Source organism: Cetorhinus maximus, chromosome 23 (genome assembly GCF_964194155.1).
Source record: "Cetorhinus maximus chromosome 23, sCetMax3.hap1.1, whole genome shotgun sequence".
NCBI classification, from domain to species: Eukaryota; Metazoa; Chordata; class Chondrichthyes; order Lamniformes; family Cetorhinidae; genus Cetorhinus; species Cetorhinus maximus.
This window is the reverse complement of record NC_135901.1, coordinates 15,744,896-15,758,937: the sequence shown is the minus strand read 5'-3', so window position 1 is coordinate 15,758,937 and position 14,042 is coordinate 15,744,896. Positions and strand designations below refer to the sequence as shown.

At 43.2% G+C, this 14,042-nt stretch overlaps 2 protein-coding genes across 2 annotated transcripts in view; one reads left to right on the top strand and one right to left on the bottom strand.

Annotated features, from left to right (window-relative positions):
• The window catches only part of LOC144697842 (uncharacterized), a 42,259-nt gene extending 28,584 nt beyond the window's left edge, over nt 1-13,675 (bottom strand). The window contains 1 exon segment of the mRNA XM_078569818.1: nt 12,774-13,675. Within this exon segment, the coding sequence (XP_078425944.1) occupies nt 12,774-13,604 (831 nt within the window). The 5' untranslated portion in view covers nt 13,605-13,675.
• Nucleotides 1,219-2,711, top strand: LOC144698396 (uncharacterized). Its single transcript, XM_078570343.1, has one exon. The coding sequence runs from the start codon at nt 1,219-1,221 to the stop codon at nt 1,891-1,893; it is 675 nt and encodes a 224-aa protein (XP_078426469.1). The 3' UTR covers nt 1,894-2,711.
• Nucleotides 13,676-14,042: the final 367 nt, after the last annotated feature.

Below are 14,042 nucleotides of genomic sequence, written 5' to 3'. Positions count from 1 at the left end.
GGCTAAAAGCTGGGGATAAAACAATGAATAAAAATTGAAATAAATTTTAAAAATAATAATAATGAAAATAAGTTGGAAAAAGATAAATAAAAATTAAGAAATAAAAATGACAGTAAAAAAAAGGGATCAAAAAGGGGTAGGTAGGCTGGGGTTGTTTTCCTTAGAGCAGAGAAGGCTGAGGGGGGACCTGATTGAGGTGTGCAAAATTTTGAGGGGCACAGATAGTGTAGATAGGAAGTAACCTTTCCCCTTAGTGGAGGGGTCAGTAACCAGGGGACATAGATTTAAGCTAAGGAGCAGGAGGTTTGGAAGGGATTTGGGGAAAGATTTTTTCACCCAGAGGGTGGGGGGTTTTTGGAACTCACTGCCTGAGAGGGTGGTAGAGGCAGGAACCATCACAACATGTAAGAAGTATTTAGATGAACGCTTGAAATGCCATAGCACACAAGGCTATGGGCCAAGTGCTGGAAAATAGGATTAGAGTAGATAGAGGCTTGATGACTGGCACAGACACGATGGGCTGAAGGGCCTCTTTCCGTGCTGTAAAACTCTATGACTCTATTTTTGAATATAGATTGTGTTTGTCTAGTGTTAAGACAGTAAATGCTAGATTTTTATGGTTCTTTAATAAAGTACATTTATTATTTCTAGTTTTCCTATATAGTACTGTATTTATTTCCAGTCAATAAGGCACAGAAGTTGTCCATTCAGCAACATGAGTCCATGCTGACTCTCTGTAGAGCCCCATTCCACCTGTATATCAAGAGAGGAAAGAATAAGCCAAAGCAACTAGAATTGGCTGTTCTTAATTTTTGTCCTATACTGACAATGGTGACTTTTGTAAATTCTTTTTACACTATTTTAGGAGAGGATTTGCAGACAGAAATCCCAAAACATCACATCGTAACCTCACAAAGTCACTTGATTAATTGGGACGTGTAAAACACTGGCCTTTGAATCTGGAAGGAGAAATGTTTGTCTGTTCTGTCTGCTTCAAAAGGTTTTACACATCAGTGTGACTGGAAAAGCACCGAGACACACACGCCTGACTGAATGTGTTCCAGTGTACTAACTGTGGAAAGAGACTTAACCAGTTATACAATCTGAACAAACATCGCACCATTCACAGCAGTGAGAGACTGTTGTCTGTCACATTATCTGTGTGGGGACGAGACTTCAACTCATCGTTGAATCTGGAGAGACACACGGCGACGCACCATGGAGAAACCATGGAAATGTGGAGACTGTGGGAAGGGATGCAAAGCTCCATCAGAGCTGGAGATTCATCTACGCAGTCACACTGGGGAGAGGCCATTCACCTGCTCTGAATGTGGGAAGGGATTCACTCAGTCATCCACCCTGCAGAAGCACCAGCGAGTTCACACTGGGGAGAGGCCGTTCACCTGCTCTGAGTGTGGGAAGCGATTCACTCAGTCATCCAGCCTGATGGCGCACCACATCACTCACACCGATGAGAGACCCTTTAAATGCTCTGACTGTTTGAGTAGCTTCAAAAGTGCGGCAGATCTGAGGGTCCACCAACGCATTCACACTGAGGAGAGACCGTTCAGCTGCTCTCACTGCACAAAGAGGTTTACAACGTCATCCAACCTTTGGACTCACCAACGCGTTCACACCGGGGAGAGGCCGTTCATCTGCTCTGAGTGTGGGAAGGGATTCACTCAGTCTTCCAACTTGCGGGCACACCAGCGAGTTCACACCAGGGAGAAACCATTTGCCTGCCCTGAGTGTGGGAAGGAATTTATTCAGTCCTCCAACCTGCGGGCACACCAGCGAATTCACACTGGGGAAAGGCCGTTCACTTGCTCCGTGTGTGGGAAGGGATTCACTCATTCATCACACTTACCGAGACACCAGCGAGTTCACAAGTGAATGCAGGGGTTGGATTCTGCTGTTATTGCTGCTGTTAATCCAGGACTGATCCATGTTCATTCTGACAATTGGTGAAGTGGGAGGGTTGGAGGGTTTCTTTCTACTGGACTGGCCGGTCTCACAACTTTGCTTCCAGTGAGCTGATGCTCTTTGAGCCTGGGAGTGCACATTTCCACTGAAATGATCCACAAAAGCTGTTGAAGTATATTTATTTTATCCTGAATAGTAAATAGTGTATTTCCTGCCACTACAGGTAGATTTAAAATAAATACATTTGTCTCTATTCCATTAGTCTACAGCACAGGGGCCAGGCCAGTCGGATCAGTTGGTCTTTGTCAGTATTTATGCTTCACATGAGCCTCCACTCACCCTCTTCATCTCCCCTCATCAGCATATCCTTCTATTCCTTTCTCCCTAATGTATGTATCAAGCTTCACCTTAAAAGAATTCATACTATTCACCTCAACCACTCACTGTGGTAGTGAGTCCCACATTCTCACCACTCGTTGGATGAAGATGCTTCTCATGAAATCCCTATTGAATTATTGAACCCCTTTATAATCTTAAAGACTTCCACCAGGTCACCCTTCAGTCTTCTCTTTTCTAGAGAATAGCGCCCCAGCCTTTCCTGAGGGTTAAATACTCTCAGTTCAGGTGTTATTCTTGTGAATCTTTGTTTCCCCTCCTCCAGTGCCTTATTTCCTTTCTCTAAATGGAGATCACAAATGTTGACCATCCTCCCAGTGTAGTCTAACCATGGTTCTGAACTAGTTGAACATAAACTCCGTGTTTTTCATTCTATCCCTCTAGAATGCCCTACACATGGGCCCCACATTCAAGGAAATTTGCGAAGTTCTAGGGAGTCTGGAGCGAGGATTTACGATATTGCCACCAGGGATGAGGGACTTCAGTTAGTTGGAAAGACTGGAGCAGCTGAAATCTCTCTCATTAGATCATTGAGTCATTAGTGTAGGGAATGGGGCCATTCGACCCTTTGAGTCCATGCTGACTGTCTGTAGAGAAAACCTGTCAGTCCCATTGCCCAGTCCTATCCCTGTAGTGCTCCATTTCCCTGAAGTGCCCATCCAATTTCCTTCAGAAATCATGCCATCATCTCTGCTTCTAGCACACTCATAGGAAGTGGGTTCTCGGTCATTGCCACTCACTTTAAATGCACACAAGGCTCACAGAGCACAGAAGGAGGCCATTTGGCCCATCGTGTTCATGTCAGATATTTGAGAAACTACCCAGTTAATCCCAGAATCCTGCAATTTTATTTTCCTTTCAAGAATCTGCCCAATTCTGTTTTGACAGATAGAGTCCAATCTGCTCTCTGCACCATTTTCAGGCAGTGCGTTCCACATCACAAAACTCGCTGTGTTTCAACACAAATAATTCAGGATGCAGCATGTTTGGATTTTCACAAGAGTGTTTGAAATGTTGTCAAAGACAAGGTTATTGCACAAAATTAAGACTCAATCCATGTTATTTTGATGTGCAGACAAAACGTAATATATCCAAATTTGTGGACAATTGGAAAAAATTGCATTTCTTTGCACCTTGCACCACCACATGACCTCCTACAGCTTTTTACAGCCAATGAAGTACTTCTGAAGTCTAGTCACTGTTGTAATGCATGAAACTGTAGGTAGGCCTGGGTAGCTAAATTTAGTTCTAAAAATCAATCACTTTCACACTGTATTCACTGTTATAGGCAACAAGGTTAAGGAAGCCATTTTAAACTCTAACGTGGCTGGATCTTTATTTTTTTATCATAAAAACTGCATCAACATAAATGTTTCCAGAACCTGCAGGCCCAATGCAAATTGTTTAAACAAAGAAACTATTTTCTAATTTTGATAAGTTATAGGACATCATATTCTACCAAAGTTCAGTTCAAGAAGGCTCATTGTTCAATCCAATCAAGATTAATAAGAAACTATTGTCTTCTGCAAACTGTCTTTTTGAACCACTCATTCTTGTGTCAACCAAATCTATGAATTAAATATTACTGTATTAATTAGCTACCAGTCAGTAACAGCTGATTGAATAAGTAGTGAGCCTTAATTGAATTATAATTAATAAATCAATTCTGAATCAGTAGTTATAGTAAAAGACTGAGTTTTATTTGCTGTAAAAATATAATACTTTAATTGCTGTGTATGTAAAGAATGTGCAATGAAGATAAATGTACTGGCAAGAGAGACCTTCAAATTCTGATTAGCCTCAACATTTGGAACTGTATAAGGGATCACATAGAATCAGATAAAGGGACCATATGAAACAGTTCTATTGTATTCCTGTCTAAGATAATGAGAGAAGGTGGTGTAAGTAATTTGGGATCCAATTAAATTAACCAATTGTCATGTTACAACAAGCCCCACTCTGACACGGGGTAATTGTCACATTGGACATAAAAGTAGAGGTTCTGAAGGTCTTCCTTGTTAGCCAAGTATGAAGATTCCCCAGGCTGAGTTCCAAGAAAATTACTGTCAAAGAAGGAGCCAGACTCCCGAGGCTGAATTCTATAAGAATTGCTGTCAAAGAAGGAGCCAGAGAGGGTTATACTTTTATGGACTGATCACCACATGAGGTTGTAAAGTCATTATTTTAAAGTTGTGAAGTAAACCTTTCTCTTTTAATAAACCTTTTTTTAAACTTACAATCCAGAGAATTCTGCCTTTGCCTTAATTGTCGAAATTCTTGTCTGAACCAAAGTGAATTCATTAATTGGCAAGTTGGGGGTGGCTGAAATCGATTAAGTTACAGATCATAAGATGAGGTAACACAAAACTTGAATTTAAAAACTTGCATTTGTAAGGGCCGTTCACAACCACAATACATCCCAAAGTGCTTTACAGCCAATGAAGTACTTTTTGAAGTGTAGTCACTGTTGTAATTTAGGAAACACAGCAGTCCCTGCTCTTCTCTGAAATTGTAGCCAGGGGAACGTCCAAGTCCACCCAAAGGGGCAGACGGGGCCCTTGGGTTGGCTTCTCATCCAGAAGAGAGCAGTTCCAACGGTCCAGCACTCCCTCAAGCTTCAACTTGCACAAGTTTTCAATTCCCATTTGACCTTTCTTTCTGTCTCTATTGCTCATGTCAATGACAGCCAGGCGACGGAGCTGAGGGCTGAATTTAGCCGAGAATAACGGGGCCTACGTCCCAGTTAAGAAATTGCAATGGGTGTCGACTAATAGACGGGAAGATGCTGATTGGCTGACTGGGAAATGGGCTTCTAGCCAATTGGGGAAGAAGTGGGGGGTGACCGGGGCTGCTGGTGATGGGACCCCTCAGGGTTCAGTGGCCCTGTGTCCAAAGCGGGGAGTCACAGGAACAGCGTACAGAGGAGCTAAAGAGAAACCATTTGGGTTCAGAACATTGTGCAAATCCTTTTACCTCTGGTTGTCTTTGATCCTCAAGTAATTTACGTTTTAAAAAAAAGTTCTGTTTCATTAATGAACTTTTATCAATAAAAATATTTGATTTTTCTGGACCTTTCATGATTAGCTTCATGCACTTTAGGGAAAGTGGGTGAGAGGGGTTGGCAGGCTCTTTAACAGCAAGTGAGTCCCTCCAAGGTAATTGGCAAAGGAGCCAGAGAGGGGGAATGTGATTTTATTTTTGACACAGCGATGTTAGAAAATGGGGTTCAGGGAGTTAATTAACTCTTTGTCCCCCTTTCCCAAACTCTTAAATGATTCACAGTGATAACATTGATTGGCGACAATGATTAGATTTTAGTCAGTATAAATGAGACCTGACAATTGCTCATGTCTGAGCAGTAGTATCAAAGTGCAGCAGCATTACCATTACACTCTGGGTAGAAGCACCATCTCCACGTAAATGCTCCCTGGTCTGTCCCAGATGCCATGGCACCAGTCAATGTAATATGTAAAACTTCTAAAAAATCTCTAAGATAAAAGCAAGATACTGCGGATGCTGGATATCTGAAACAAAAATTGCTGGAAAAATTCAGCAGGTCTGACAGCATCTGTGGCGAGGAAGGCAGAGTTAATGTTTCGAGTCCGTATGACTCCTCATCAGAACTAAAGAGAAATAAAAATGTGGTGAAATATAAGCAGTTTAAGGGTGAGGGGGGTTGGGACGGGTGGTGTTGGGACAGGTAGAGCTGGATAGAGGGCCAGTGATAGGTGGAGGCAAAGGAGAGATTGCCAAAGATGTCATAAACAAAAGATCAAAGGGGTGTTGACGGTGGTGATATTAGGTAAAGGATGTGCTAATGGTGACATTAAGGTGACAATGGTGACAACATTGTTTTAGCCCCACCTTTTAGCCTATTTCGATTCCCTCCTAAGGGCTCCTTCACCTTAAGCTCCCTTATCAAATCTGCCTCATTACACATCACTAAATCTAGAATTGCCTGTTCCCTAGTGGTAAGATTTTAGAGTCCATTATTAAGGATGTGATTTCAGAATACTTGGAAGTGCATGGTAAATTAGGGCAAAGTGAGCATGGTTTCATCAAGGGGAGGTCATGCCTGACAAATCAGTTAGAATTCTTTGAGGAGGTAACGAGTAGGTTAGACAAACGAGAGCCAATGGATGTTATCTACTTGGACTTCCAGAAGGCCTTTGACAAAGTGCCGCACAGGAGGCTGCTCAGTAAGATAAGAGCCCATGGTGTTAGAGGCAAGGTACTAGCATGGATAGAAGATTGGCTGTCTGGCAGGAGGCAGAGAGTGGGGATAAGGGGGTCCTTCTCAGGATGGCAGCCGGTGACTAGTGGAGTTCCGCAGGGGGCAGTGTTGGGACCACAACTTTTCACTTTATACGTTAATGATCTAGATGAAGGAACTGAGGGCATCCTGACTAAGTTTGCAGATGATACAAAGATAGGTGGAGGGACAGGTAGTATTGAGGAGGCAGGGAGGCTGCAGAAGGATTTGGACAGGTTAGGAGAATGGGAAAAGAAGTGGCAGATGGAATACAACGTGGGGAAGTGTGAGGTCATGCACTTTGGTAGGAAGAATAGAGGCATAGACTATTTTCTAAATGGGGAGAGAATTCAGAAATCTGGAGTGCAAAGGGACTTGGGAGTCCTAGTCCAGGATTCTCTTAAGGTTAACTTGCAGGTTGACGCGGTAGTTAGGAAGGCAAATGCAACGTTGGCATTTATTTCGAGAGGACTAGAATATAAAAGCAGGGATGTGCTGCTGAGGCTTTATAAGGCTCTTGTCAGACCACATTTAGAATATTGTGAGCAATTTTGGGCCCTGTATCTCAGGAAGGATGTGCTAGCCTTGGAGAGGGTCCAGAGGAGGTTCAAGAGAATGATCCCAGGAATGAAAGGCTTAACATATGAGGAACGTTTGAGGACTCTGGGTCTATACTCGATGGTGTTTAGAAGGATGAGGGGGGAGATCTGATTGAAACTTACAGAATACTGATAGAGTGGACGTGCAGAAGATGTTCCCATTAGTAGGAGAGACTAGGACCCGAGGGCACAGCCTCAGAGTAAAGGGAAGACCTTTTAGAACAGAGATGAGGAGAAACTTCTTTAGCCAGAGAGTGGTGAATCTATGGAATTCATTGCCACAGAAGGCTGTGGAGGCCAAGTCATTGAGTGTATTTAAGAGCGAGATAGATAGGTTCTTGATTGGTAAGGGGATCAAAGGTTACGTGGAGAAGGCGGGAGAATGGGGTTGAGAAACTTATCAGCCATGATTGAATGGCGGAGCAGACTCGATGGGCCGAATGGCCTAATTTCTGCTCCTATGTCTTATGATCTTATGGTATCCCCCCACCGCACCCCCACTAGGGCTATCTGTACCTTGCTCATCCTGCTTTCTACCCTTAATGTCACCATTAGCACATCCTTTAGCTAATGTCAACACTGTCAACACCCCTTTGACCTTTTGTTTATGACATCTTTGGCAATCTCTCCTTTGCCTCCACCTATCACTGGCCCTCTATCCAGCTCCACCTGTCCAACCCCCCTTAAACAGCTTATATTTCACCACATTTCTATTTCTCTTTAGTTCTGATGAAGAGTATTACAGACTCAAAATGTTAACTCTGTCTTCCTTGCCACAGATAGTGTCAAACCTGCTGAGTTTTTCCAGCAATTTTTGTTCTTGTCTCTAAAAATCTCTGTTCTTGTAGAATTCCTTCTTATACTTTGTTACATCGCAAAGTCTATGCAGATTGACTTAACCCAATCATTGCCGAGCCATCATTTGAATGGACCGATTACAAAACCCGTCATTGAATCATCTACACCCGTCCAGCCATGTCAAACTCTCAAACAATTGGCTTCCCTACGGTCCATCCCCAGGACAGGGAGTCAGCGTTCCCAGGCCAACCAGTGAAAACATGGTGGCCTTAACACTCAGTCCTCTGGGAGCTGTTTATCTCCCTGCATATAGCAAGTCATCTGTTCTCAGCTATGCTATATTTACTGCTGAACTTTGGCCCCTTTTAAACCTTTTGGATCAATAAAACATTCGGTCAATGAAGACCCAAAGCACAATTTCCCATCCTGTCACTTGTCAACCATCTTTACCCAAAGCGTAATCACAACAGGAGTAGAAGCAGGAGAAATGTAACAATCAAATTAAAAATAAATGCATAACTAGTCATAGAATTTAATTTAACGTTTGCTAATTAGCAAGAAATGCCAAATTAGGGGTACCCCAGCATTCTTACAGTCCACACCTTGAGGGGAAGAGAACTCTCTCTCCGACTCCTCACTCAATTTCACTCTGTTATTTTCCAGTTCTGTTCTGGCCCCCGCTGGGGTAACATCGACCTGATCTTTACTCCTCCTGAAGGAGCATCATGAGTTCTAAGTTACAAGTACATAAGGACATATGCTTTGAGCAACAAGTCAAGCATAGATGTACAAGTTTCTCCAGCTCTCTCTTTATCCCTATCCAACTTGTGGCTAGTTCTTACTGAGTATTATTTCTGCTAAGCCTCTAATTGTTCAGTCCAAGTTCTTATCCCTTTTTAATTTAATGTTACTCACTTATTGACCATGACCAGTGTATTTAATTCTGTCCTGGTTGTTTTAAAGTCAGTTTCACTATGGAGTATGTGTCAAATCCTTGATGATGTCAAAATGTTGTCTCATTCCCCTGGTCACAATCACCATTTAATGTCATTCTGGGTGTCAGGTAGCTGTGCATGGTTGGGACCAGTTCTTCAGCGCACGTTCACCATGCATTTCCCGCTGTTAGTTGTCTCACACGTAACAAATCACAGCTGTACACTCACACTGCTATCCCAAAATCATGACATATTATTGACTTTCAGGTGACCTCATGAAAAGATCAAAGTGGGTAACAGTCTCGAGATCTTCTATTATCTCCCCCAGTATGGTCCTGATATTTCAGGTAGTGGCCAGGCTTTCAAATGCGGTTTTCTATTTTTAAAAATGTTCACAGGCAAAGGATACAAATATCTCACTTATTTTGTCTCTACACTTCCCTGAATTCATGGCAATGTATATGGGCACCAGATTGATATATTCCATTGAACTGCACCCTTGATGAGTTATTCCAGTTCCTTCACTGTCCAGTACAATATTTTCATAATACTTTTGAAACAGAAAACAAACAGTCCCATTTGATTTCAGCTATTAACATATTTTGTTTGTCCTTTTTTTTAGATGTCAGGCCTGGGTTGTTCTTCTTGGAGCAAGGGAGTTTGAGGGAAGATTTGATAGAGGTGTACAGGAATATGACAGGTTTAGATAAGGTGGAGAAAGAAAAGCTGTTCCCATTAGCTGATGTACAGGGATGAAGGGACACACATTTAAGGTTTTGGGCAGGAGATGTGAGGAAGAACATTTTTACACAGCAAGTGGTATTGATCTGGAACTCACTGCCTACGAGGGTGTTGGAAGTGGAAATGATGAATGATTTCAAAAGGAAATTGGATGAACATTCGAGGGAAATAAACCTGCAGGGCTACGGGGTAGAACAGCGCAATGGGACTGGCTGGTTTGCTCAACAGAGAGCTGGCATGGACTCGACGGGCTGAACGGCCTCCTTCTATGCCTAAATGACTCTATGATCTGAAGAGAACAATTTCAGCTGCTCCAGTCTCTCCAGCTAATTGAAGTCCCTCATCCTTGGTGCCGTTCTCGAAAATCTCCTCGACACCCTCTCCGAGAACATCACATCTTTCCTAAAGTGTGGGGCCCATATATAGGGTTCATTTTTAGAGGGATACAGTTAGACTTAGCATCATTATGGAAAAGGACAAAGATGGAACAGGAGTAAAAGTACTAAATTGGGGGAAGACAAATTTTACAAAGCTCAGAGGTGAGCTGGCGAGAGTGGACAGGATACAGCTAGCAGAAGGAAGAACTGTGTCAAATCAGTGGGAGGCATTCAAAGGTGAGATTCTACGGGCACAGTGTAGACATGTCCCCACAAAGAAAAAGGGTGGTACTGCCAAATATAGAGCCCCCTGATTATCCAGAAGCATACAGGCCAAGATAAAGCAGAAAAAGAAAGCTTCTGACAGTCACAAAAGAGTTAATACTGTAGAAAGCCTAGAGGAGTATAAAAAATACAGGAGTGAAGTAAAAATGGAAATTAGGATAGCAGAGAGGGGATAAGAAAAAATGTCGACAGGTAAAATCAAAGAAAATCCCAAGATGTTTTACCAGTACATTAAGAGCAAGAGAATAACTAAGGAAAAGGTAGGGCCTATCAGAGATGTACATGGTAACTTGTGAGTTGATGTAGAAGATGTGGGCAGGGTTCTCAATGAGTATTTTGTCTCTGTCTTCACTAAGGAGAGGGATGATGCAGACATTGTAGTTAAAGGGGAAGAGTGAAATATTGGATGCAATAAGCATAGTGAGAGAGGACGTAATGGAGGGACTGACATCCTTGAAGGTGGATAAATCACTAGGGCAGATGGACTGTATCCCAATCTGTTGAAAGAAGCCAGGGAAGAAATAACAGATGCTCTGAGTACCATTTTCCAATCCTCACTAGATACCGGTGAAGTCCCAGAGGATTGGAGGTCTGTGAACGTTGTACCATTAGTTGAAAAGGATGCGAGGGATAGGCCAGAAAATTATAGGCAAGTCAGTATGACTTCAGTGATGGGAAAATTATTGAAAACAATTCTGAGGAGCAGAATAAACTATCATTTGCAAAGACACGGATAGATCAGGGATAGTCAGCCTGGTTTTGTTAGGGGAAGATCCTGTGTTACTAACTTAATAGAATTTTTTGAGGAAGTAACAAGGAAGATTTATGAGGATAGTGCAGTGGATGTTGTCTACCAGGATTTCAGTAAGGGATTTGACAAGGTCCCACATAGCAGACTTGTCAGGAAAGTGACAGGTTGGGTCCAAAATTGGTTCAGCAACAGGAAACTAAAGGTAATGGTCAATGAATGTTTTTGCGAATGGAAAACGGTTTCCAGTGATGTTCCACAGGGCTCAGTATTGGGGCCCTTGCTGTAAATATTAATGATTTAGACTTAAATGTGGGAGGCATGATTGGGAAATTTGTAGATGACACAAAAATTGGCCATGTAGTTGATAGTTGAAGAGGATAGCTGTCGACTCCAGAATTATATCAATGGTTTGGTTGAATGGGTGGAAAAGTGGCAAATGGAATTCAATCCTGAAAAGCGTGAAGTAATGCATTTGGGGAGGGCAAAAAAAACAAGGGAATGTTCAATAATCGGGAAGCTATTGAGAGGGATTGAGGAAGTGAGAGACCCTGGAGTGCATGTCCACAGTGCCTTGAAGGTGGCAAGACAGGTGGACAAGATGGTCAAGAAAGCATATGGAATGCTTTCATTTATTGGGCGAAATATTGAATACAAAAGCAGGGATGTAATGATGTATAAAATTGTAGTTTGTAATTCACTGCCTAAGTTTGTGGTTGAGGCTGAAACACTCAACTCACTTAAAAGCTACCTGGACCTGCATCTGAAGTGCTGTAACCTGCAAGGCTACGGACCAGGTGCTAGAAAGTTTGGGTTAAAATGAGCGGCTAGTTTCTTATTTCTCTTTTTTGGCTGGTGCAGACACGATGGGATGAATGGCCTCTTTCTGCACCGTAACTTTTCTATGGTTCTATGGATAGAATTGAGAAGCAGGAAGGTTATCTTCCACTGGTTTGGAACCATGGTTAGACGACACTGGGAGGACAGTCAATATTTGTGATCTCCATTTAGAGAAAGGAGACAGACACACCGGAGAAGGTGGCAAAAATATTCAGAAGGATCAGACCAGAACTGAGAGCGTTTAACCCTCAGGAAAGGCTGGGCTGCCTTCCTCTAGAAAAGAGAAGACTGAAGGGTGACCTGATGGAAGTCTTTAAGATTATAAAGAGGCTCAATAATCCAATAGGCATTTCATGAGAAACCTCTCTACCCAGCAAGTGGTGAGAATGTGAAGCTTGCGACCACAGCGAGTGGTTGAGGTGAATAGCATGAATATATTTAAGAGGAAGCTAGATACACACATTAGGGAGAAAGGAATAGAAGGATATGCTGATGGGGGGAGTGGAGGCTCATCTGGAACATAAATACTGACATAGACCGATTGAGCTGACTGGCCTGGTCCCTGTGCTGTAGACTCAATGGAACAGAGACAAATGTATTTATTTTAGATATACCTGTAGTGGTGGGCAAAACACTATTTACTACCCAGGATAAAATAAATATACTTCACCAGCTTTTGTGGATCATTTCGGTGGAAACGTGCACTCACAGGCTGAAAGAGCATCAGCCCACTGGAAGCAAAGCTGTGAGGCCTGTCCAGCAGAAAGAAACCTCTGACCCTCCCACTTCACCAACCGTCAGAGTGAACATGGTTCAGTCCTGGATGTGATTAACAGCAGCAATAACAGCAGAATCCAACCCCTGTAATCACTTGTGAACTCACTGGTGTCTCAGCAGGTGAGATGAATCACTGAATCCCTTCCCACACTCAGAGCAAATGAATGGCCTCTCCCCAGTGTGAACCCGCTGGTGTCTCAGCAGGCTGGATAACTGAGTGAATCTTTTCCCACACTCAAAACAGGCGAATGGTCTCTCTTCAGTGTGAACACGCCGGTGTCTCTGCAGGTTGGATGAAGTAGTGAATTTTTTCCCACACTCAGAGCAGGTGAATGGCCTCTCCCCATTGTGAATGCGTTGATGTGTCAGCAGGCTGAATGAACGAGTGAATCTCTTCCCACATACGGAGCATGTGAATGATCTCTCACTGGTGTGAAGGCACAGGTGTGTCTTAAGGCTGGATAACTGATTGAATCCCTTGCCACACTCAGAGCAGGTGAACGGCCTCTCCCCAGTGTGAACTCGCTGGTGTACGAGCAGGGTGGATGAATCAATATATCCCTTCCCACGCTCGGAGCAGGTGAATGGCCTCTCCCCAGTGTGAACTCGCTGGAGTAACAGCAGGGCGGATGAATCAATGAATCCTTTCCCACAATCAGAGCAGGTAAATGACCTCTCCCCAGCGTGAACTCTCTGGTGTGTCACCAGATTGGATGACTGACTGAATCCCTTCCCACAGTCAGAGCAGGTGAATGGTCTCTCCCCAGCATGAACTCTCTGGTGTGTCTGCGGATGGGATGACTGACTGAACCCCTTCCCACACTCAGAGCAGGTGAAAGGCCTCTCCCCTGTGTGAACGCGTCGATGAGTTTCCAGCCCAGATGGGAACTGGAATGCCTTCCCACAGACACCACATTTCCATGGTTTCCCCATGGTGAGGGTGTCCTTGTGACTCTCTAGATTCAATGATCAGTTGAAGCCTTGCCCACAAAAAGAACATCTGTACGGTTCTCCCCACTGTGAATGATGCAATGTTTTTTCAGGATGTGTGACTGGTTAAAGCTCTTTCCACAGTCAGTTCACTGGAACACTCTCACTCAAGTGTGTGTGTGTGTCTTGGTACCTTTCTAGTTGCACTGATGTTCAAAACCTTTTGAAGGAGACAGACTAGACAAATGTTTCTCCATCTAGATTTAAAGGCTGATGGTATTCACGTCCCAATCAATCGAGTGACTCTGTCAGGCCTTGACGCTTTGTTTGGTATCTGTCTCCAAATCCTCCCCTTCTAATATTCTGTAAATGGAGTTTACAAAAGTCATCACTTTCAGTACAGGGTAGAAATTCAGAAAAGAAAAATCTAGTTTCTGTGGA

Bases quoted from the DNA above. Each gene is read 5' to 3' on its own strand.
- LOC144698396 (XM_078570343.1), top strand. From the start codon at position 1,219: ATGGAGAAACCATGGAAATGTGGAGACTGTGGGAAGGGATGCAAAGCT.